This window comes from Gastrolobium bilobum, unplaced genomic scaffold (assembly GCF_033153095.1).
Source record: "Gastrolobium bilobum isolate Gb01-03AN ecotype WA unplaced genomic scaffold, APGP_CSIRO_Gbil_v1 utg4095, whole genome shotgun sequence".
Classification (NCBI taxonomy): domain Eukaryota; kingdom Viridiplantae; phylum Streptophyta; class Magnoliopsida; order Fabales; family Fabaceae; genus Gastrolobium; species Gastrolobium bilobum.
The window spans coordinates 132,967-155,980 of record NW_026898132.1 but is presented as its reverse complement, the minus strand read 5'-3'; the positions used below and the strand labels follow the sequence as shown (position 1 = coordinate 155,980).

The following is a 23,014-nucleotide window of genomic DNA, read 5'->3' as shown; positions in this document are numbered from 1 at the left end:
AATATGTTTAGATATGGCACTCCTAAAATTTCGAAAAGAGCTGACAAAATGGGCTTAGCTCGCCGGGTCGGCTCAGTCCACCCGCCCGCCAAATGGGGCGGGACGGACTGAGTTTTTCAAACCCGTTGCCCGCCAAGCCTGCCAGCCCGCCTGGACTGTTTTTTTTTTTTTTTTTTAACTTTTAGAGTAAAATGTTACGGTTTGAGATTTCTAGCCCACCTTCAAAGGCGGGGCGGGAGGCAACCCGCTTTGCCACCTCTACCTGAGGAGAGATCATGAGTTCTAGCTTTCTAGGCCACCGGGTGCATGAGTGATTATGATAATTCCTACCTGCATAATCTGCTCAGATAATGTGCAATGACGGACACTTTATATTTTCCTAAAAAGTCAAAACCCTTGATAAACCCTTGTGTGACAGCAATAGAAATGTTGATATTTAAGTTTTTAATTTGTATCGAAAACCCAAATTTCAAATAGTTTTGTCTCCCCATCCCACCCAGACAAAAAGTGAAGTGAGAGAGAGAACATTGTTTATGATCTTCTCACAGTGGCGGACCCACTTGCGGGCAAATGCCCACAAGTCCGGTCATAAATATTTTTACTTCAGCCTTTTTTTTTTTTTTTTGGTTATTGGTGCTTATTTGTCTCTTGATTCAATATATATATTAAGAGTAAATACTCTTTTAAGTCCCTAACAAAAAAACATGGTCCCCATTTTAGTCCCTTACAAAAAAAAATAGTCTCGAGGTCCCTAAAAATCTTAAAGTTGATCAATTTAGTTAAAATCATGGTCTCTCATAAATTCAAAAAAGACCTACATTAGTTCCTCAAAAAGACCAAAATGAGTCCACTTTGAATTTCATATGGATCAGGTGACTAATTTTTTTTTTTTATAATAAACTAAAGTGTTAATCGAGTTTTTTGTTAGAGACCAAAAAAGATATTTATTCTTAGTTAGTAACGTAATAACGTACGGAGATAATTAAAATAATGTAGCAACGCAAATTGATTAGAGAGAAAACTTATTATTTCTCCCCTGTCACGTACTCATTTCCCATGCTCTCTTTATCATTTGTTTCTTTTTTTATTTTTATAAAAAGAGATGATTGATTGCAAAAAAAAATCGGAGGCGCTGCCCCCGAACCCCGCCATTAAATATGCAGACATAAAAAACTATTCCTGGTCCGCCACTATCTTCTCATATATACATATTTTGCAGGGAATCTTTATAACATATGTTGTTTTTGTACCTTGCTTTATTCCTTTCTAATGAAAGGTCTCCTTATCTTATACCAGTTATCCATTAGACGCTTTGTGAGATATAAGTAGATGAGCGAATAGTCTACTGGAAGGTTTTGAAGGTTTGTATCACTGCATGGATCAATATCAACAATATTTTGTATAAGCTGCACTTGACAATCGACAATGAGGTTTACAGTCTACAGATGATTCTTAGCAAAGATGACATGTATGGTTGTCATTTTTTGAGCATTTCACATAATGTTATTGAGCTTACACTCAATCTTCTTTGATCATATGTTATTTTTGTATTTCTATATATTTTTCTTCTTAGAATGCGTATCCATATCCATTAAATTTCACACTGTTAAACTAAATTCGAATGTGAAGAAGAAAACACCGAAAAGTGGAAATTTTACGTATCAACTCAAATACGTGTGCAGTTGCTGATCAAAGAACTAAAATTGAACTTATCCAGAAAACGTGGCTGCTGTGGAGCTAGCCATAATAGAATTAAAGGAGTGTGTAAATGCCAACAGAGGTTTCAGTAAAAAGGTAGAATCATGAATGCTATAATCGTGTTCCATAAAAAGTGCTTCTTCTGAATTACTTTCAAGACATTTCTTGAAGAAAATTGTCGTTAAGTCGGCTAGTGTCTGTAACGCCCGACCGCTTCAAGAATCAATGACTATTTTCACATACTAACACGAGATTTTTCAGTGTGCTTTTTTCTCACTCGCACACTTCTCGAGAAAACTTCCCAGGAGGTCACGTATCCCAGAATTGCTCCAAGTCAAGCACGCTTAACTGTGGAGTTTTCCGATCCGGGCTACCGAAAAGCAGATGCATCTTGTTAGCATAGGTTGTACCAATTAATTCTTATAAGTTATCCCAAACTATGCAGTCTCATACCTGCACAGCCTTTGGAATCCTTCTCTTTCGGGTGTCGATTCGATTCATTCATGCATGTAACCCCACGCTGGAAGCCTGTCAGGAGCCGCTCCTTGTCCGTGTCTCTTTGCACCGGCGATCACTCCCCGCCCTCGTCAGCGCTCGGGATGTTAGAGTGTCCAATTCAGAGTATATCTTGTGCTTATCTATAATTAATAGTAATGATATATTATACCCTTAGTCTTATCGATGCACAGATTTTGTGTCAACCTTTTGTTTCAACCATAAATCTTATTGTGTTCTTCCATTGGTTCAAGTGATGTATATCAATTTGTATAAAGTCTGTAAGTTTCTCGTGACTTCAGTAACCAAAAGAGAAAAGTTTTTTCGTGACTTAACTTCAATTGCTCGTTGGTAGATCGTGAATTTTAATTGATTATTTGTTTGAACATTTTATATCTGATATTTTCTGAAAGTGTCTCTTTGTTTAGCTCAAATATTTTAGGAATGTGAAAGGCTTAAACCCCCGAGAAGTTTTCACCAAACAAGTGATAGTAAACATGGACCTTCGAGGCTTTGTTTGAGAGTTTGTAGGAAAAGAAAAGGAAAAGAATCCAAGGGGAGGGAGGAAAAGAAAGGGAGGAAATCAAAAGGTATTCTCTTCTCTGTTTGGGAGTTAAAAAAATCGTAAAGGAGAAATTGAAGGGTTCATAATATAATTTTACAATTTTACCTTTTTTTTAAAAATCGTAAAGGAGAAATTGAAGGGTTCACAATAAAATTAAATTTAAATTTCTTTTAATTGTGTATTTTTCACATTACTAAAAAAGATCATATTTTGTTATCAAAAAAAAAAAAAGATCATATTTTGTTTACCAAAAAAAAAGAAGATCATATTTCTTGTACAAAAAAAAAACATATTTTTGACAAAATTTCTACGTTGCAAAACGACGAAAATTCCGTCAAAAAATTTATATTTTCGTCGAAATATTTTTCGTCAAAAAGCGATTGAATTTTTATCAGATGAAATTTTTTACAGAAATAAATTTTCTATTAAAATTTTTGACTGAATTTAGTTTCCGTCAAAAATATTGACGAAAATGATATCTGATATATTTTTGACAGAAAATTTTTTTATCAAAAGTTTTGACAGAAAAAGAAATTCCGTAAAAAAAATTTGACGGAATATTTTGTCCAAATTTTTCAATGGAAATGTGTTTTGACGAAAATTTCAATGAAAATTTTTTTGTCAAAAAATTTGAGGAAAAAGTTCCTGTCGAAACTGTAACGCCCGACCACTTGCAAGAATCAATGACTGTCCTCACACACTAACACGAGATTTTTCAGTGTGCTTTGTCCTCACTCGCACACTTCCCGGGAAAACTTCCCAGGAGGTCACCCATCCCAGAATTGCTCCAAGTCAAGCACGCTTAACTGTGGAGTTCTTCCGATCTGGGCTACCGAAAAGTAGATGCATCTTGTTTGTATAAGGAGTACCAATTAATTCTTATAAGTCATTCCCAACTGTACCGTCCCATACCAGCACAGTCTATGGAATCCCTCTCTTTCGGGTGTTGATTCGATTCATTCATGTACCCCCGTCCCTAGAAGCCTGCCAGGAGCCGCTCCTTGTCCATGCCCTTTCGCACCGGCAATCACTCCCCGCCCTCGTCAGCGCCCGAGATGTTACATGCCCACCAGCTTCCGCCTGGTTCGTCCTCGAACCACACCGTACTAGAAGAGAGGCCCTGCTCTGATACCATAAAAATTACATGTAGTTAAATAATTAAGCATATTTTAGTGAGTAAAATTAAGTATAAGGCTTAATGAAATGAATCTGAGTCACTTTGGAGTTAAAAAGTGTACTCAGCGAAAATTAAGGGGTATAAATGGATACTGGCGAAAGTGCCCAAAATATAAAAATAAAATTATAAATATTCCTATAATAAAATTCCAGACTTTTGGGTAAAGTTTGGTAATTAATGGAGTTGAATAGATAGGCGAACTAATACCCACATGTTACCACTTAACCTATGTTAAGTGATAAAGTAACTAAAGGAACCCAATTCCCTCCCCAAACCCGTCGACGCCAGATAATAGAGAAGAAGAAAAAGAAGAAGAAAGGGAGAGAGAAGAAGAGAGAGAGGAGGGAGCAAATCCCAACCGTTTTGGGTGATTCAAAAGCCTAAACCACTCTAAATCTTCCCCTCTTTCATAATCCTAGCTTAGTTTTGAGTGGGGAGCATTGTGGAGAGAGATATTGCCTCTAAAAAATTTGGCCCTTTGTGAGATTTTGGGGTTTTGGGAATTTCTACCTCCATGGGAGCTTGAGGAGCGCTCCTTGCTTGGTTGTGCAACCATTGGTGGTAAGATTCTACCCCTTGAACCTTATTTTCATGGAAAATTGCATGAGTTAGGGTTTATGAATAGTGTTTTAGGGTTTTTGATGAAATGTTGTTAAATTAGCTATGTTCTAGGAAGAATGGAGCTTAGAGCATGTTGTGAAAAATGCTAGGAACATTTAATCGGTGAAAATGAGCTTAGATAGCTAAGTGAGTATATTTGGAAAATGGCAAGAATATGACACTTAGAGATTGGATTTCTTGCTTTGTTAATAAATGGTTTGGTTGGTTGTTGATTATGCCTTGGTGTTGTCTAGGATTGAGGCAATTGGACCAACCTTGAGAGACCAACCATTGGAGCAAGCTATGGAGCTTGATTAGCTCCATTGGATAGGTAAGTTCATGCTTATGTTTGATATGAATTGTATAGCTTGGTTGATAGCTATGAGATGTGATTGGATGCAATATGTGTTAATTGCATAAAACCTTGTGTAGGTTTTGTTTGGTGAGTGGATAATTGTAACTGGTTGCAGAAACTGTTGGTGGGAACAAAGGTTGGCTAAAGCTTGAGGTAAGCCTTCGGACCTTGGGAGTAATTCCCTTGACTGTTCTACCAAGCCCTGAAAGGGTAGAGGTTGTGATTGTGTATATAAATGCAATAAAATAGTGTAATGCTTTGTTATACGTATGTGTATGCATTTGGTGTGGCATAGGATGGTGTTTCCCTATGTTGGTATGTTGCATGACGATGCGTAAATCATACTTGGTAGTTAGCTGGCCAGTAGGACTATTTGCATCTGAGTTTCCTTAGGACAGCTTGAGAGCTCGAGGGATTTCTCCTGGAGATGTGTTGCACTTTGCATAGATATGTATTTACTACATTATTATTGTTATTGCTATTACACTGATATGGAACTGTGGGGTGGAGAGATGCTCCAAGGACCCCTGGTTTACTAGATATATTCGTATATCTCACCCCGTGTTGTGGGGACCCCCTTTCAGGTAAGGATGCTGCAGGAGCCTCTGATGGCAAGTGGCCTTATTTGCAGTAGATCATGCATGAAGAAAATGATGTTTTGAGATCATACATGTTGTTTTGTAGATTTACATGTATAGGATTGATCATTGATAGCATTGACGTATGTATATCTCGTTATATTTGATGGACTTAGCCGATGATCATGCCATTGGATATCTCTTTGGTTGATGAGAGCCAAGAGATGATCATAGCCTTTTGTAGCTAAGTCCCCCGTTATGTAATTAAACTTGTATTAATGCTATTTACTTCAAGGATATGAATGCATGATGAATATTGGATTGTTGAGCTGGAAATTATATTAGGTACCTAGTGCTAAATTGGAAAATGTTGAGAAAACAATTACATCCCGTCCGGTTGACCAATTTTCATACCCAATGTGATGGAATTGGACTTTGATGTCTCTATGGAAGTTGTAGACATTTCTCTTAGCTTTCCATAGAGACCAAAACGGTGTAATTTGAGTGAGTATAGCTCAAGTTATGAGTGGAAAACCATAGGTAGGTTAAATGACCTTGTTTTGGGTCACCCAGCCCTGTGGATGGCGCCTGGGGCGCCAGATTCACGCTTGGGGCGCCAAATTACGATATCAGACAGTAGCATGCACGCTTGGGGCGCCAGATCCACGCTTGAGGCATCAACTTTCTGTTTTCCCACGCTCTGGGCGTGGATCTCACGCTACGGGCGCGGGGGTTCTGGAGGTTTCGCACCATTTTCTTAGAAAATGCATAACTTTGGCTACGGTGCTCCGATTTGAGCGCGGTTTGAACCCACGCGTAGCTAATGAAGAATCCTATAACATAATAGAAGATGGGAATCATAAAAGGAGTTTAGAATTAATTTGATAATTAAAGTGATGAAGACATTTAACGACGTATTGTCAAGTAGAATGGGAATATAATATTAAGTTTAGTCCCACTATTCCGCAAAGTATATATAGTTACGATCACGCACTTGGTTATTTAAATCCGGCTTGTTTAAAAAGGAAAAATTTATCCGGTTTTCTAATTGAACCAATGTGATTGTAACTGCGCTTAATGTCGTACGCAATGATAACAATCCGGTTCTAGAACGGGGTGTTACAGAAACTTTCTACGGAATTTATAAAGAATTTTGACGAAATATTTTTTCGTCGATATTTTTTACAAAAATGTTTTTTGTTAGAAAATTTTACCTAAATATTTTTTGTCAAATTTTTTGACGAAAACGTGTTCCGTTGAAAATTTTGTTAGAAATATTTTTTATCGAAAACTTTGACGGAAATATTTTTCGTCGAATTTTTTTTTATGAAAATGTGTTTCGTCGTAAATTTTGAGGGAAATATTTTCACGAAATTTAGATTATGTAAAGAATTTTGACAAAAAAAAATTTCCTCTGAATTTTTTACTGAAATATTTTTCATCACAAATTTTTACAGAAATATTTTGCATTAGAAATTTTGATGAAAATATTTTTCGTAAAAAAATTTGGCGGAAATGTTGTCCGACAAAAATTTTGACGAAATTATTTTTCGTCGAAAATTTTTATGGAAATGTGTTTCTTCAAAATTTTCAACAGAAATATTTTTCGTTAAAAGTTTGTCAAAAATATTTCCATTAAAAGTATCGACGAAATTTAGATTCTACAAAAATTTTGACTAAATATTTTTTTTTTCGCAAAATATTTATGCTAGTGATTATGGTCAAGTCTTGTTCCGTCTCTAATTTCGTCTTTAGTTTCGACAGGAAAAAAACTTTGTCTCTATTTTTGATGTTATATGATTTTCATCCAAAATTTCGACATAATATAAATAATAACATTAATAAAATTTAGAGTCACCAACCTAAAGTTTGATTAATATAAATACTGCATTAATAAAATTTAAGACCACTAACTTAATTTTTTTTAATATACTTAATATAACACCAACATCAACTTAATAATATCATTAATAAAGAGTTAAGGCAACTAACCTATAATTTTAATTTTATTAATATAAATACCACATTAATATAATTTAAAGTCAATAATCTAAGGTTTTAATAATATAGATTACAACCTTCAAAAACTAAATAATAACATTCATAAATTTTAAGGTCACTAACCTAAAGTTTTACTAATATAAATACCACATTAAAAAAATTTCAAGTCAATAACCTAAGATTTAATAATATAGATATGCAACCTTTGAAAACTAAATAATAACATTAATAAATTTTAAGGCCACTAACCTATAGGGTTATTAATATAGTTGTTTTGGTAAGCATATTTTTATTAATATAAATACCATATTAATACAATTTCAAGTCAATAACCTAAGATTTTAATAATATAAATATACAACCTTTGAAAACTAAGTAATAACATTAATAAATTTTAAGGCCACTAACCTAAGGTTTTATTAATATAAATACCACATTATTACTATGTAAAGTCAATAACCTAAGCTAACCTAAGGTTTTAATAAACCCTTTAAGAATTTAATTTTATAACATGGTAATTTTTTTGGGCTACCCTAAGTTAACCAAATAAAATAAAAATTATTTAAAATCATATTTGCCGGGAATGAAGAATGAAGCACAAGCGGTGCAAACTTTTAACACCGAGATAGAATTTCAAACTGTTGTAAAAATTTTTTACGCTGGGACAAAAATTTAAACTAATGTAAGGAGAGGGATATAAACTGAGAATGAAAATAGACAAAAATTCAAACTGATGGAGGGAGAGGTATATGAACCGAGAATGATACAGAGAGGTATATGGACAGAGAATGAAACGTGAGATAATAGCTGGGGTAAGGAGAAAGGTTAACCGCGTGGGAAATATATAGACAGAAAACAGCACTGTAAATATTGCATCTAGAAGCGGCAAGTCCAGTGCCATTTTTAGGTCTGATGCGTTACATTGAAGACAACAATTTGGACTAGTCAAATACGTTTGGTGCAGAGACTAATAAAGTCAAATATCCCAATTTCAAGGCTCTGGGCCACTCACAATAGTAAATATCACTTGGTCTTCTGATAAGTTTAGTCTCGAGAATTAAAACTTGATTATACGTTCCTAGCAAAAATATCAGAGGTGTCGTGATATACAATACAATTTCTTACTTACGGAAAAAGTTTCAGCGGTGCGGAGTGTAAATAAGTAAGGTTAGGTTTTGTGTAAAATTCTTTAGGACTGACCTAATTTTTTAGTTTGTGTATGTCTAAATTACAAGTCTGATCTAACCCCAGAGAGAGATACCCGCGTGCACATAGAATTCATAGGGCCTGTATTTAAAAAATAAAAATCTTGACCTAGGTCTATTAATCTGTTTAAGCTGAATATAAATAATATGATAGGTCGGCCTATAGGCTTATAGCCTGAAATGTACAAAAAAAACATATGATCTATTTTTTAAATAGATTTTAAAAAAAACTTAGGCTTGTTCTATTTGACTATTTGTAATAGGTTAAGTTTGACGTAATATAAACTAGGTTGTAGGCCCCTATAGACCGACCTAACTCATTTACATCTTTGATCCCAAGACATGAATCAGTTGGTCGAGCCAATAAGAATGGAACAACAATTAGGAACCATGTACAGAAAACAAAAACAAAATAAAATTTACAAATATTAATTTCTTGAACAAAGTCAGGAGCTCTAAGTTCTTTCTCATCAAGTATGAACTCGGTGGTAGGGGTGACAATTTGGATTGACCCGCCACCAACCCGCCAAAAACGGGGAGGGGCGGGTTGGCCCGCCGTTGAGTATGTGTTGAAAAATTGAACCCACCCCGTTTTATGGTGGGTTGACGGGTCAACCCACCAACCCGCCAATTAAAAAAAAATTAATTAAAATTTAAAATAAAATTATATTTTATGAATTTTTCTAATATTTTTTTTCATACTTCTCTTAATTTTTTTCACTCTCAATCTTAAATGTAAATTGGTTTGAATTTAGATTCACTGCGGCCACCACCAAATTTGAAATTAGTAGTGTAAAACTTGGCCCCGACTCGGCCGGGTTGACCCGGAACCTCATTGAACCGGTTATCAGACCGATTCGAGTCAAATATTATACCGGTCATGCATTAGACCCGATCAAAACCTAGCCAAACTCAGTCAAACCTAATCATGACTCGGTGAATGGTTCATGCATTTTTATAAATAAATAAAAAGCAAAACTGTTTCATCTGAATTGAAAATATATTTTTTGGTGGCCTCACTTCATTATGCTTTATGTGAATTGATCGGAAAAGTCATGGTTCACTTTTGGTTTCAAGATTGAAAATTCTCGTGCCCACAGCGCAGTCCGGTCTTCAGAGTCGTGTTCTCTGTTGTGGCTTTAAAGAATGGGAAAACATTCAGTATAGATAATGTCACATTAATGGCATCATTCTCAAACAATCTTTATTTCATTTTATTTTGTAATCTTTTATCAAATATAGTCTAAGATGAATGGCATCTATATCAATGTCACATTATTAATACTTGGAGGCACTAACAGAAGAACTAAAAAAATTTGTCATCTTAAACTTTCATTGTTCTGAATCCAGTATTCCATCTCCCCCTTTCTGCTTAGTTTCCATTTTTATTTTTATTTTGGTAACAGCTTAGTTTCCATTTATTTGTGCTTTCTTCATGCTCCAAGCACTCAATCTTGTGATCTTGACATCAGCAGTTCCATTATTAAAAACGTACACTCGTGCTTTATCATTGATTGCCAATGTGGGATAAACTCTTGCTGTGATGCAAGCCTTTCCTTCTCCTCCAAAACTCTCTACAACAGAATGATCAATCTGCAAAAGAGACGGAACTCATGCATTAGAAGGGTAAAATGCAAACATGATGAAAAGGGTAATGGAAAAATACCTAAGTCCTCATGTTGATATGGTAAAGTACATTTTAGTTTGAAGATTGACTTTTTATGTTCGAATAAAGTTTACTCATCATATTTCCAAAAAAATTAAATAAAATAAAATTCACACATAATAATATCGCAGGGTTTCATAAATTAAACCTTTTTATTTCAATAAATATGGTCACACTGGTACAACTTTAGTTTGAAGAAAGTCAGTGCATCATAAAATGTCAAGGCATTATAAATTGAAACTTTTTTAAATTAGTATGATCGTGCACTTGTCCTGACTTTTTATGATTGAAGAAAGTTTAAGCATATGCTCTTAATAGGGTTTATCATCTATCATTTAACATGATCACAAAAAGTTTCATATATACACAACATTTTGTAGGACCCGCAGCAAAAAAAAAAAAACTTCTACACGCAAAACGAATCTCTATAACATAAAACAATCACTTTTCCTACAAGATAATTTTTATAAAACCCCTCTAAATAATATAAAAAAAAAAAAAAGCTCGTGCATCTTAATCATAAATTGGAACTTACCAAAGTTCTCAAAGACAGCTTTTCATGAAGAGGGTCCACGTCCACAAAAGTTCCATAAGTAGTCATATCGTTATCTTTATTCAAGGAAGACCTGTCAAAGGTGAATTTTTATATTAGAGAAAAGTTAAAACTCGCGTTTGGAGAGAAGCTGAGTTGATGTAAATAATTAGACAAACCTGCTTTGGTCACTGCACAAGAGCACCAAATTTTTGTGTTGGTATCTGAGTATTCTGAAGAAAACTGATGTGTACTCTTGCAATCCCTTTGAAGCAAAAACTAGCAAACCAAACGGTCCTAGTCCACTTTTAACTGCTGAACCCTTTCGGCTACATAGAATTTGGGGGTCTGTCCAATAGTCTAATACGTCAGCCTTTTCAATCTTGTTCACTTCAAATGCAATTTCAACATCAGCCTGCAAAGACAAATGATATATTAATCTATTTTGAAAATAATCATACACATTTTATTACTGTGGACAATTCATCCATATTCTATTCTTAATTTCCCCTTTTAATATTATCAATTATTGGAGGATGATTGAGTGATTTGATTTAGAATATGATAATCAGTAATATAGAAAGCAGCAAATGTCCCACAGAAACTTCATTTCATTAAAGCAGCAAAATTTATAACAAGTTGTTGAGAAAGTAATAATGCTATTTAAATTACTACTGTACATATAATTTTGCACGTGCATCGGTTCTATCTTAGTTCAAATAACCTCGATTAAACATCTTATTATTAAATTCTAGAACCTTGTGGATGACAGACAGATATATATATATATATATATATATATATATATATATATATATATATATATATATATATATATATATATATATATGGGTCAGGATCATTTTACATAAGTGTAAGTTACACTCTTAATCTTGTTCGTTAATCTCACTTATATCTAAGGGCTCAAATTTTTTAGTAATGTGAGCCATTGGATACAAGTGGATCAATTGTCAAGATTGAATGTAAGACTTCTAACTCTTATACCGGTGTAACAATATCTTGCCCCTATATATATATATATATATATATATAATATGATAGCATTACTCTTACTAGAGTGTAACAAGTTAAACATACCTGTGCCGCTGTGACACCGTTAATTTGAAGCAAATCACCACCCTTGAGCACTTTGGTGGGCCACTTGACTGGGTTTGCACGTAGCTTTTCAATTTCCACCACTGGCCATTGTACCAACTGCTTACCAGACTTATGCAGCCAGATAGCTCTTGGAATTGCCTGCAAATACACGTGAATCGGTGAAATTTTATCCCATTGCATTAAATAATTATTTCACCTAAAAATTTAAGCTAATAAGGCTTTTTAATAATTTTATATTAACACATCCTTTCATGAAAAAAAAAAAAAAAAAATTATACTTGAAGTGCAGATATAATACAAACTTATTTTTTAATTGATTTTATCTTGTAGTGACTTAATTTTAAAGCAATGAAAATTTTACCTAAAAGTTCAGATGATGAGTGATGGAACTTAAAAGTTTTATATTATATCTATGCACATTGTTTCACATAAACTGCTTCAAGTCAACATCGTTTGTTTAGAAAAAGAAAAAAGAAAAACTGGAGCCCAACTCTCTTGTCATTGTTGAGCTGGCTCATGTTATATTAAAACCATAAACCATACCCTATAAACTAACGTAACAACTAAAAAAAAAAAATACTTTTTAATTTATTCAAGTCTTGTCTTGATTTTAGATCAAATGAACAAACCAATAATAAATAATTACGAAATTGCAACCAACTCACTTGAATTCCAGACCATCCTTTCTTCATATCATCAGCAACACTCGAGGATTCGTTGACCCAACCTAGCAAAATCCTTCTGTCATTTCCCTTGTCAAAGAACGTTTTTGATGCATAGAATTTTCCATAATCATATCTCAGAACAAATTCAGTTTCCTCAAATCCTTTATCCGGGATAAAGATATCCTTGGCAGCAACATAAGTTCCAACTAGATAGTAATCATGTTTTTTATCATCCAAGCTAACCTTGAGTACATGCCTAACATCATCACCATTCACAGATGTGTCAAGACCCAATGGGCTCTTATCCAAAACAGGAAAGAAATCAGGGCACTCCCACATTCCAGTGCCTTGGGCTGAATGTAAAGGGTGTTTGGCTCGAGCCCAATTAACAAAGTCCTTGCTTTTGAACAAAATTGCCATTCCCAAAGTGTTTATTTTGCTCCCAACAAGCACCCTCCAATACCCATCTTGGCCTAGCCAAGCAGTAGTTGGGTCTCTAAATGAACTTGCATTGATCTTGTTAGCACTAGTTGGTGCCAATAGAGGATTTTTAGCTGACTTAACCCATTCCCTAAGAAATGGGTCAGACAAATTTTTGGGGTAGGCCAAGTTTTGAACTTGATGATTCAGGGGATCAATTCCTGTGTATAAAATGGCGGGTTTGCCCCCATGAAGCATTGTGGCTGACCCTGACCAACAACCATTGATATCAGACGGCTGAGATGGGTAGATGGCAGGATCTAGTGGGGTCCAATTCACGAGATCCTTTGATACAGAGTGGGCCCAGATAATATTTCCCCAAACTGCACCTTTAGGATTGTATTGATAGAACAGATGGTAAACTCCTTTGTATCTCATTGGTCCTACATAAAAGCCACATATAAAGACATTTTATTATTTTTCAGGCAAAAATAATCAGAGATGGGACCCAAAAAAAAGCATCAACTTGTGAATTCCTTAAACTATCATATGCATGCATTGTGTTTATAATATAAAAAAAAGGCCCACCAAGTGGAAGGAAACGAACTTCTTTATCAAATATATACGCTCATTTTATTTAACCCTGGCCCTGCTATAAAGAATATGCCTCTATATATGCACATTATATTATGATTTCCATACAGCTTTGGAACTGCCTTTGAATAAACTCTTGGATACATTGTAATTTTCTGCACTCTTCCTAGTTTCTTATTTTATGTTTGAACATTTCAACCATACTGACTAAGCTCTACGGAAATTCTTAAATCATATTGTTATCTTCTGAAATGTGTAGACCATGAGAATAGGGATGATGATATAATATGATGGATTGAAGGAAACTGCCAAAAAAAATTAGTATACTGAGGAGGATCCATAAGAGAATAGAACTCACCATTAGGATCTACAAGTCCATATTCAACCAGATGTCCATTTCAGAGTAACATGTCAAGGGACAAAAACAAGAAGCAAAAGAAGAACTTGTTAGAGATATAAATTCCAATAAAAAAGAAATGAAAAGAAAATAAAGGAAGGAAGAAAGGGTAAGAGAAAATTTGAAGGAAATGTATTATATACCATTTATCCAATTCTTAGGAGGTTGGAAATGATAAGCAGTTCTGTAAGGTTGATTGGAGGAATCAGAAGATAGACTCTGAAGATTTCTGTAAACATAGTGGGTAGCTTCAATGGGAAGAACACCACAGCCATAAATGAGAGAAAAGAGAACACACAGCCAAATAGTAGAGATAGTCATGGTTGTTATGTGAGAATGTGGAGGGTGCTTTGATATCTATTTATATAGAGAACAACACTGTTGGCTAAGAAATTTGTGAAAGAGAAAGGATAGTAGTAGTCACGGCATACCAAATAACTTTGTTCAATAAATATGAGATTATTCATAGAAAATTCAAAGATCATGTCAGAGAAGTAACTAGGAAAGTAAGTAATCTTATACGTCAAATTAGTATCATAATTTAGAAATTTTAGAAGTCAACGATCGAAGAGGATCAGCCCTATGTTTTCAAGCTATCGAGAAGAAAATAATATATATATATATATATATATATATATATATACAAATATGATATTAATGTTTCTTATTACATTGCAACTACCCTGGTTGTTAACAATTGCTAAATATATAAATTTAATGACCAAAAGAATCACGACTTAGGAGTTTGAAAAATGAAAATTTAAAATGAATAGATTAAGGGCCGTCTCCCCTCTTTACGGAAGGAGAACATGGCAACCCGAACATCAATATGGTTGTATGGGCCACCCAGTACCACACAATTTTGAAATAGAGTGACGATCTTTTAATTCTTATATAAGATTAAAAAATTTTACTCTTCATTTTAGCTTTTGATTTTTATTATTTCATGTCTGTAATTTACTGAATTATATTAGAGATATATAAAATTATTAATATAGTATCACCCAACAACTTAAGCTTTTGGATTGAATTGATTCTTTATATGGTATCAGAGTCTCGATGTCACAGATTCGATCATTACCGTCTCCCATTTAATTAATAATGAATCAAATCTCATGGAGTTTTATAGTACAGGTAGGTGTGTATGTGCATTGTTCATCTTTCAAACCCAATGAACTATCATGTGAGGGGGGCATAATAGAGATATGTAAAACTATTAATATAATCTCATCCAATAACTTAAGCTTTTAGTTTGAATTAATTCTTTATATATCTATTAATTAATCATTAATTTTAAATAAATTACAACTGTCAAATGGATATAATCAACCATTAAAATGAAAAATAAGACTTCTTAATGTTATATGAAGTCAAAAATTCTCCCTCAATGAAATAAATAAGTACATACGAAAGTAACCCCTATCACGAGTGAAAGCATATGTATTAATTTTATCAACCCCCGTATCAAACATGAAAGATTCACGCGAAATTTATTCTAAACCCTACACATGCGTTAATGTACATGTGGATCATAAATACTTATCTCTGTATAAATATATTTAAAATTAATTAGTGCAATTTTTAGCGTACGTCAGCTTACGCCTTCAAAATAAATTTTCTTTCTCTGATCATTTGTTATATTTGTATTTACTATTTGTGTTCTTAGAATGCGTATCCATATCTATTTGTTAAACCGAATTCGAAATGTGGAGAAGAAAAACCCGAAAAGTGGAAAGTTTCGTGAAATTTTACGTATAAACTCAAGTACGTGTGCAATTGCTGATCAAGAAAAAAGAAGGGAACTAAATTGGACTTATCCAGAAAACGTGGCTGCTGTGGAGCTAGCCATAATAGAATTAAAGGAGTGTGTAAATACCAACCAGAGGTTTCAGTAAAAAGGTGTAATCATGAATGCTGTAATCGTGTTCAATAAAAAGTGCTTCTTCTGAATAATTGCTTTTAAGACATTTCTTGAAGAAAATTGTGATTAAGTCGGCTAGTGTCCAACTCGGAGTATATCTTGTGCTTATCTATAATAATAGTAATAATATAATATCCCCTTAGTCTTATCGATGCACAGATTTTGTGCACTGATGTGTCAACCTTTTGTTTCAACCATAAATCTTATTGTGTTCTTCCATTGGTTCAATTGATGTATATCCATTTGTATCAAGTCTGTAAGTTTCTCGTGACTTCAGTAACCAAAAGAGAAAAGTTTTTTCGTGACTTAACTTCAAGTTGTTCATTGCTCAGTGAATTTTAATTGATTTGTTTGAACATTTTTAGTTATTATCTGAAAGTGTCTATTTTTTTAGCTCAAATATTTTAGGAATGTGTATCATTCATGGTCGATACGGTAGTTGTTGGACGACAACGTCATAATGGTCCAGGTTCAAATGCTGGTAGAGTAATAATGGTCTCGATTTTGATCATGTCTCATATATATATATATATATAGATTGATCTTTGTCATTTTAAATGACATTAGTTATGTCATTTTAGGAGAGAGATAGACAGGAAGAATGAAAATCACGAGGGAGAAAGTAAGTAGTTTTTTTATTAATTTAAATTTTAAATAAAAAATATTATTTTGTGTTTTTCTCTCTCTTAAATTGACATAACTTTATGTAATTTAAAATGACAAACATTTTCTCCTATATATATATAGAGAGAGAAAAATGTTTATCCTTTTAAATGACACAATTTATATCTTTTCACTCTCACAAAGAGATGAGACCCAGACTTTTATTTTTATTTTTATCAATTCTCTCTCCTCCTTTATCTATCTCTTCCTCTCTCTTAAAATGATACCTCCCTAATTTGTACCCAGAAATCTATTAGGCCATCAAGAGCTATTTTTAGATTTTATAATCTCTTTTAAACAATATATGTCGGTTTTAATTTTCAAAAGGATGAGCTGTGAGCAAATATATGGCATTTCCCATCATCGTTTCGTGTCATCGTTTCGTTTCAATTTTCAAAGGATAAGATTAAGAGTATAACTTACAATGGAGTAAAATAATCTTGACCTATATATATATATATATATATCAAATATGTACAAACAAAACAGATATAAATTAACCACTGAAAGGATGTGGTATTATATATATACTAGACACACAATTTAATTAAGTGTTAATTTATTGTTTATACATTGCATTTTATTTTATTTTTTGGATTTAAGGATGGTGGCAAGTAGTCTATTTTTTTTATACATAAGCATATATATATATAAAAATTTAATTTTAGAGTGCAGGTAAAATCTACGATTTATATTACGATTTTACGATTTACGATTTTTTATTCCCTTTTTGATTTTAGATAAAATTCTGATTTTGACTACCTTGATTATAACCATCATTACAAATATCTACACATTATCTCGTCACCTATTAAGAATATTTGGACTTTTGCTATTCAAAAGGGCTTAATTAATATGTGAAGAGTACAGACAGAATTAAAGATCTTTGTTTACTATATATATGTAAGCATATGCAGTGTTTAGTCATTATAACCATCATTACAAATATCCACCCATTATCTCGTCACCTATTAAGAATATTGGACTTATGCTATTCAAAAGGGCTTAATTAATACGTGAAGGTACAAAACAGAATTAAAGATCTTTGTTTATGATAGAATCACAGTTCTACTATAGGATAGGGATGAGGAAATGGGGAAGATTACGAACAGGGAAAGAGATGAGAGAAGAATCAAGAATTTTATTCATATTTTTTCTGCTCAGCTACAACCCTTGTTCCTCTATTTATATTCAGAGGGAACAAGTTAGTTACAACTTCTTGTAACTGTATTATCTACAAGCGATTGATAAAAATCAGTACAGCAAACAACAATTAAGCTATTCCTACTTACATACAAATTCTTCATCATTGAATCGATTGGGTTTCCTTACAACTCTTCTGGGTCTCCTTTCTGCTATGGGCTGTCTAGCTTCCAGCTCCACTGATCCATCTTGAATCCTTGTATCAGCATGCATCCTTGAATCTCCTTCTCCTTCTTCGTTCAGGTTCAACAGGTCCTCTGAGAGTTCTCCAGATCTTGACTCAGAGAGTACCACTTGACTTCCATCTGTCGGTTGTGCATTTTGGGTTGGGTTGTTGCTCATTTTATCCGGGCTTGGGTCACTTGGGCCCATATCAACACCTCCCCCATTAAAATCAACCTTGTCCTCAAGGTTGAAGGATGGAAACTGCTTGGAAAACTCCTCCCAAGGTTCCCATGTGACACATTCACCTGGCATGCCTGCCCACAGTACTTGCACCTGTTTAATGTGAGAATCCCCTGTTTGCTGTATGTGTGTAGACAGAATTTGTTGAGGCTCTAAAACAGGTAGTCCACCTTGAAAAATTTCTGGCAGTGGCAATGGGGAAATAGGTTGTTCACCCTTAAATGGCTTAAGTAAGGATACATGGAATGTATGGTGTATCTTGGCAGTAAGTGGTAAACTCAACTTATATGCCACCTTACCTACACGTTTCAGAATTGGAAATGGTCCAAAATACCTTTTGGACAGCTTATTGGAGGTTCTGTTGGCTACTGAAACTTGTCTATATGGTTGCAGCCATACCCATACTAAGTCTCCAGCTTTATATTGAACATCCCTGCGATGTTTGTTAGCCTGCTCTCGCATGACTTGCTGAGAATGAAGCAAGTTCTCCTTCAATTGAGATAGAATAATCTGCCTATTTTTCAACCATTTATCCACATCTTCTAATTCAGCAGTAGAGGATATATACTGCAGAATAGATGGAGGATCACGGCCATATACCACCTTAAAAGGTGTCATGCCAGCTGAAGTATGGTAGGAAGTGTTGTAGCAATATTCAACCCAATGCAAGATATTAGACCATTTTTTTGGGTTATCTGCTACAAAGCACATGAGGTATTGTTCTAGTACCCTGTTGACTACTTCTGACTGACCATCTGATTGAGGATGGTAGGCTGTTGTCCTTCTCAAATTAGTGCCACTGAGTTCAAATAATTCTGTCCAGAATCTACTGAGAAAGATAGGGTCTCTATCTGAAATTAAGGATCTAGGAATACCATGCAGTTTACAAATCATATGAGTGAAAAGATCAGCTACCTTAGTTGCTGAGTACCTCTTTGGTAAAGCACCAAAGTGAGCTTGCTTAGACAGCCTGTCCACAACCACTAGGATTGAAGTATAGCCTTGTGACAGTGGTAAGCCAACTATGAAATCAAGGGATAGATCTTCCCAAATTCGTTCAGGTACATGTATAGGCTGTAAAAGACCAGCAGGGCTTCGGGTTTGGTACTTCACTTGTTGACAAGTCAGACAAGAGTTAACAAAATCCTTAACAGATTTGGACATCCCAGGCCATATAAAACTTGCAGTGGTCCTGGACAAAGTTTTCTGAATACCTGTATGGCCACTAGTTAAAGTAGAGTGATTTTCCTGAAGCACTTGTGGAATCAAGGGAGAGGTTGGATCCAAGAGAAGCTTGCCTTTGTGCAATAACAGACCTTCCCGAACCTCATAATCAGAACAGAGGTCTGGTTCAACAGCTAGCTTCTGATGTAATTGCTGAAAAAATGGTCGGTGCTGATTTTCTGTTTTTAACTCTTCTAGAATATCAAAATGCACTACTGCCAGAGTCATTAAAGACATAGTAGGGTACCTAGAAAGGGCATCAGCCACCCTGTTTTCCTTACCCGGTTTGTAAACTATGGAATATTGAAATCCCAAAAGCTTGGCTAAATAATATTGCTGTTCAGGTGTCTGAATAACCTGATCCAGCAAGCTCCTTAAGCTCTTTTGATCTGTCCTTATAGTGAATCTCCTCCCCAAGAGATATTGCCTCTATTTCTTGACAGATTCAGTGATGGCATACAGCTCCCTCACATAGGCTGAGCTCTTTTGCATTCTCAATGATAACTTCTTGCTGAAATAGGCAATGGGATGTTCACTTTGGAGAAGGACAACCCCAACTCCCAAATCTGAAGCATCAGATTCTACTATAAACTCTATAGAAAAATTCGGTAAACTCAAGACAGGGGCAGAAGTCATGGCTGTTTTAAGACTAATAAAAGCTGTATGAGCTTTATTGGACCAGACAAAAGAGTCAGTCTTCAGTAAGTCTGTTAATGGGGCAGCTATTGATGCATAGTTGCACACAAAACGCCTATAATACCCGATTAGGCCCAAAAATCCTCTGAGTTGTTTAATATTTTTTGGAGGTGGCCAATCTACCATAGCTTGTATCTTGTTAGAATCCATACTAACTCCTTGCCTTGATACTACATGGCCTAAATATTCAACCTCTGTTTGGGCAAATGCACACTTACTTCTTTTCACCAAAAACTGATTTTCTTTCAGACAAGTCAGCACCAATTTCAAATGCTCTAAATGTTGTTCTAATGAAGAACTGTAAATTAAAATATCATCAAAAAATACAGCCACAAACTTACGAAGAAAAGGTTGGAGAAGTAAGTTCATAGTAGCTTGGAATGTGGCAGGTGCGTTGGTCAACCCAAATGGCATCACAAGGAACTCATAATGACCTTGATGAGTCCGAAAAGCTGTCTTCTGTATGTCAGCTGGGTGTACTCGCAATTGGTGGTATCCTGCCCTCAAATCCAGCTTAGAAAATATCTGTGAACCTCCTAGTTCATCCATTAACTCATCTGCAGTGGGTATGGGAAATCTGTCACGGATTGTGATATTATTGAGAGCTCTATAATCGATGCAAAACCTCCATGTACCATCCTTCTTCTTAACCAGTAAAATTGGAGATGAAAATGGGCTGGTATTGTTCCTAATGAACCCAGATTCAAGCAACTGTTGAACCTGCCTTTCTATTTCCCCCTTTTGGAAATGAGGATATCTATACGGTCTAACATTGACCGGAGCTGAGTTAGGCTCTAAATGGATTTCATGATCCAATTGCCTATGAGGAGGTAACTCATGTGGCTCTTGGAAGATGGTGTCAAATTCTTCTAGCAATTTCTGGACAGGAGGAGCAATAGCTGGCTCTTCTTTAGGAGAACTAGAACTCAACAAAGTGAGTTGGTAGAGTGATGCAATCTGCCCTGTATGTTGGATTTTTCTAAATTGGTTCAAAGAAATAGGACCAGTGTGTTTATCACCTTGCAATTTAATTGTTTCTCCTTGCCAAGAAAACTGCATTGTAAAGTGAGTATAATCCAACACTATAGGTCCTAAAATCTGCAACCATTGAACTCCTAACACCATATCTGCCCCTTGAATGGGCAAGATATAAAAATCAACCAAAAAAACATGCTTTTGGATCTGAACTGGAACAGCTGGACAAAATCCCTCACACTTCATTGTTTGTCCATTTCCCACCATGACATCAAACTGCTTGTCAGTCACCAATGGCAAACGAAGGGTAGAAACCACTCTTGGTTGCAGAAAATTGTGGGTGCTTCCCCCATCAACCAATAATGATAATTCAGACTTGCCAATGTGGCAATTGAAGCGAAGAGTTTGAGGTACACTAAAGCCAGATAAGGCATGAAGGCTGATCTGAGGTGTAGGGTCAGGTTCATCCGTGGTTTCTTGTGGTGTGTTCATAGAGTCAATATCCTCAGGGTCAAGTTGCTCATCATCCGGTACAATTAAAACATGAACAGAAACTTTGCATTTATGGCCCATGAAGTATTTATCCCCACAATAGAAACACAGTTTCTTGTCTCTCCTCTCTTGGATTCCACTCTGGGTCAAACGATTAAGAGGACTTTTGGTGGCAATAGTGGTGTCACCACTGGTTATTGGTTTGAATTGTTTAGGCTGAGTGTTTGGTGTAGGTAATAAAGGGGGATAGGAAGAGTGAATTTTAGGGTGACTGTTTTTGGTTTGGAGCTTAAGCTCCTGAATCTTGGCTATAGCTATGGCTTTGGTTAGGGTAGGGGGATCAAAAGAGGAAACCTCATACTGAATTTGAGGTTTTAAGCCTGAAATAAAGCAACTCAATAAGAAGGATTCAGGTAACCCATTTACCTTGTTGGACAGAGATTCGAATTCGGCTTGATACTCCATGACAGAACCCAGTTGCATTAGCTTAGCCAATTTCCCTTGATAGTCTTCGAGCTCAGAAGGTCCAAAACGCACTTGAAGCGATTGTAGAAATCCTTCCCACGATCCTATGGTTGTGTTCTTGTTCAACCAACGATACCAAGCTAAAGCTTTCCCCGAGAAGTAGAATGGGGCTATCTTCAGTCGTTGCTCATCAACAATGTCATAGTATTCAAAAAATTGACTTATCTGATAAATCCAATCTTGTGGGTCTGAAGAACCATCAAACTTCGAAACCTTGAGACACAGGTTCTTTGTTGCAGGACAATCCTTGGGACCCAGGTTGTGGTTGCTACCAGAAGAAGCGGTTGATGGTTGATGTTCTCTGTAGTTGTCGAAGATCGCATCGAGCTTGCATGTGATCTCCAGGAATTTTTTGTTCATCTGACTCTTGAGGTTATCGATTTCCGATTGGGTTTGATCAACCCTATCGTCGAGAGTTCGAACACGGTTGTCGGGAGCCATGTTCATCAATGAAAGCACCAGTTGATAGAATCACAGTTCTACCGTAGGATAGGGATGAGGAAATGGGGAAGAATACGAACATGGAAAGAGATGAGAGAAGAATCAAGAATTTTATTCACTATTTTTTCTGCTCAGTTACAACCCTTGTTCCTCTATTTATATTCAGAGGGAACAAGTTAGTTACAACTTCTTGTAACTGTATTATCTACAAGCGATTGATAAAAATCAGTACAGCAAACAACAATTAAGTTATTCCTACTTACATACAAATTCTTCATCATTGGATCGATTGGGTTTCCTTACAACTCTTCTGGGTCTCCTTTCTGCTATGGGCTGTCTAGCTTCCAGCTCCACTGATCCATCTTGAACCCTTGTATCAGCATGCATCCTTGAATCTCCTTC

General features: G+C 35.1%; 2 protein-coding genes and 1 long non-coding RNA gene across 5 annotated transcripts; 1 reads left to right on the top strand and 2 right to left on the bottom strand.

Annotated features, from left to right (window-relative positions):
• Positions 1-4,787: 4,787 nt before the first annotated feature.
• Positions 4,788-5,640, top strand: LOC133313017 (uncharacterized). Its single transcript, XR_009751758.1, has 3 exons — positions 4,788-4,866; positions 4,968-5,043; positions 5,475-5,640. It is a non-coding gene; the product is annotated as an uncharacterized LOC133313017 (long non-coding RNA).
• Positions 5,641-9,921: 4,281 nt separating this feature from the next.
• Positions 9,922-17,287, bottom strand: LOC133313022 (beta-fructofuranosidase, cell wall isozyme-like). Of its 3 annotated transcripts, XM_061514323.1 has the most exons (7): positions 14,211-14,388; positions 14,029-14,037; positions 12,657-13,519; positions 11,971-12,129; positions 11,052-11,287; positions 10,876-10,966; positions 9,922-10,267 (listed from the first exon to the last, which is right to left on the bottom strand). In XM_061514323.1, exons 1-7 carry the CDS (start codon positions 14,386-14,388, stop codon positions 10,082-10,084), a joined length of 1,722 nt encoding a protein of 573 aa, XP_061370307.1. In that variant the 3' UTR covers positions 9,922-10,081. The 3 variants fall into 3 exon arrangements, with proteins under 3 accessions (XP_061370307.1, XP_061370309.1, XP_061370308.1); XM_061514325.1 differs by lacking the exons at positions 14,029-14,037; positions 14,211-14,388 and adding an exon at positions 17,266-17,287 and having other exon boundaries at positions 12,657-13,546; XM_061514324.1 differs by lacking the exon at positions 14,029-14,037.
• Positions 17,288-19,912: 2,625 nt separating this feature from the next.
• On the bottom strand, positions 19,913-22,612 carry LOC133313043 (uncharacterized). The gene has a single exon (XM_061514349.1). It carries the CDS (start codon positions 22,610-22,612, stop codon positions 19,913-19,915), a length of 2,700 nt encoding a protein of 899 aa, XP_061370333.1.
• Between the last annotated feature and the right edge of the window lie 402 nt (positions 22,613-23,014).

Coding starts and splice junctions, on each gene's coding strand:
- LOC133313043 (XM_061514349.1), bottom strand. CDS start 22,612: ATGGCTCCCGACAACCGTGTTCGAACTCTCGACGATAGGGTTGATCAA.
- LOC133313022 (XM_061514323.1), bottom strand. CDS start 14,388: ATGACTATCTCTACTATTTGGCTGTGTGTTCTCTTTTCTCTCATTTAT. Junction 12,130..12,656: donor AAGGATGGTCTGGAATTCAA/GTGAGTTGGTTG, acceptor GTGTATTTGCAG/GCAATTCCAAGAGCTATCTG. Junction 10,967..11,051: donor TTGTGCAGTGACCAAAGCAG/GTTTGTCTAATT, acceptor CACCTTTGACAG/GTCTTCCTTGAATAAAGATA.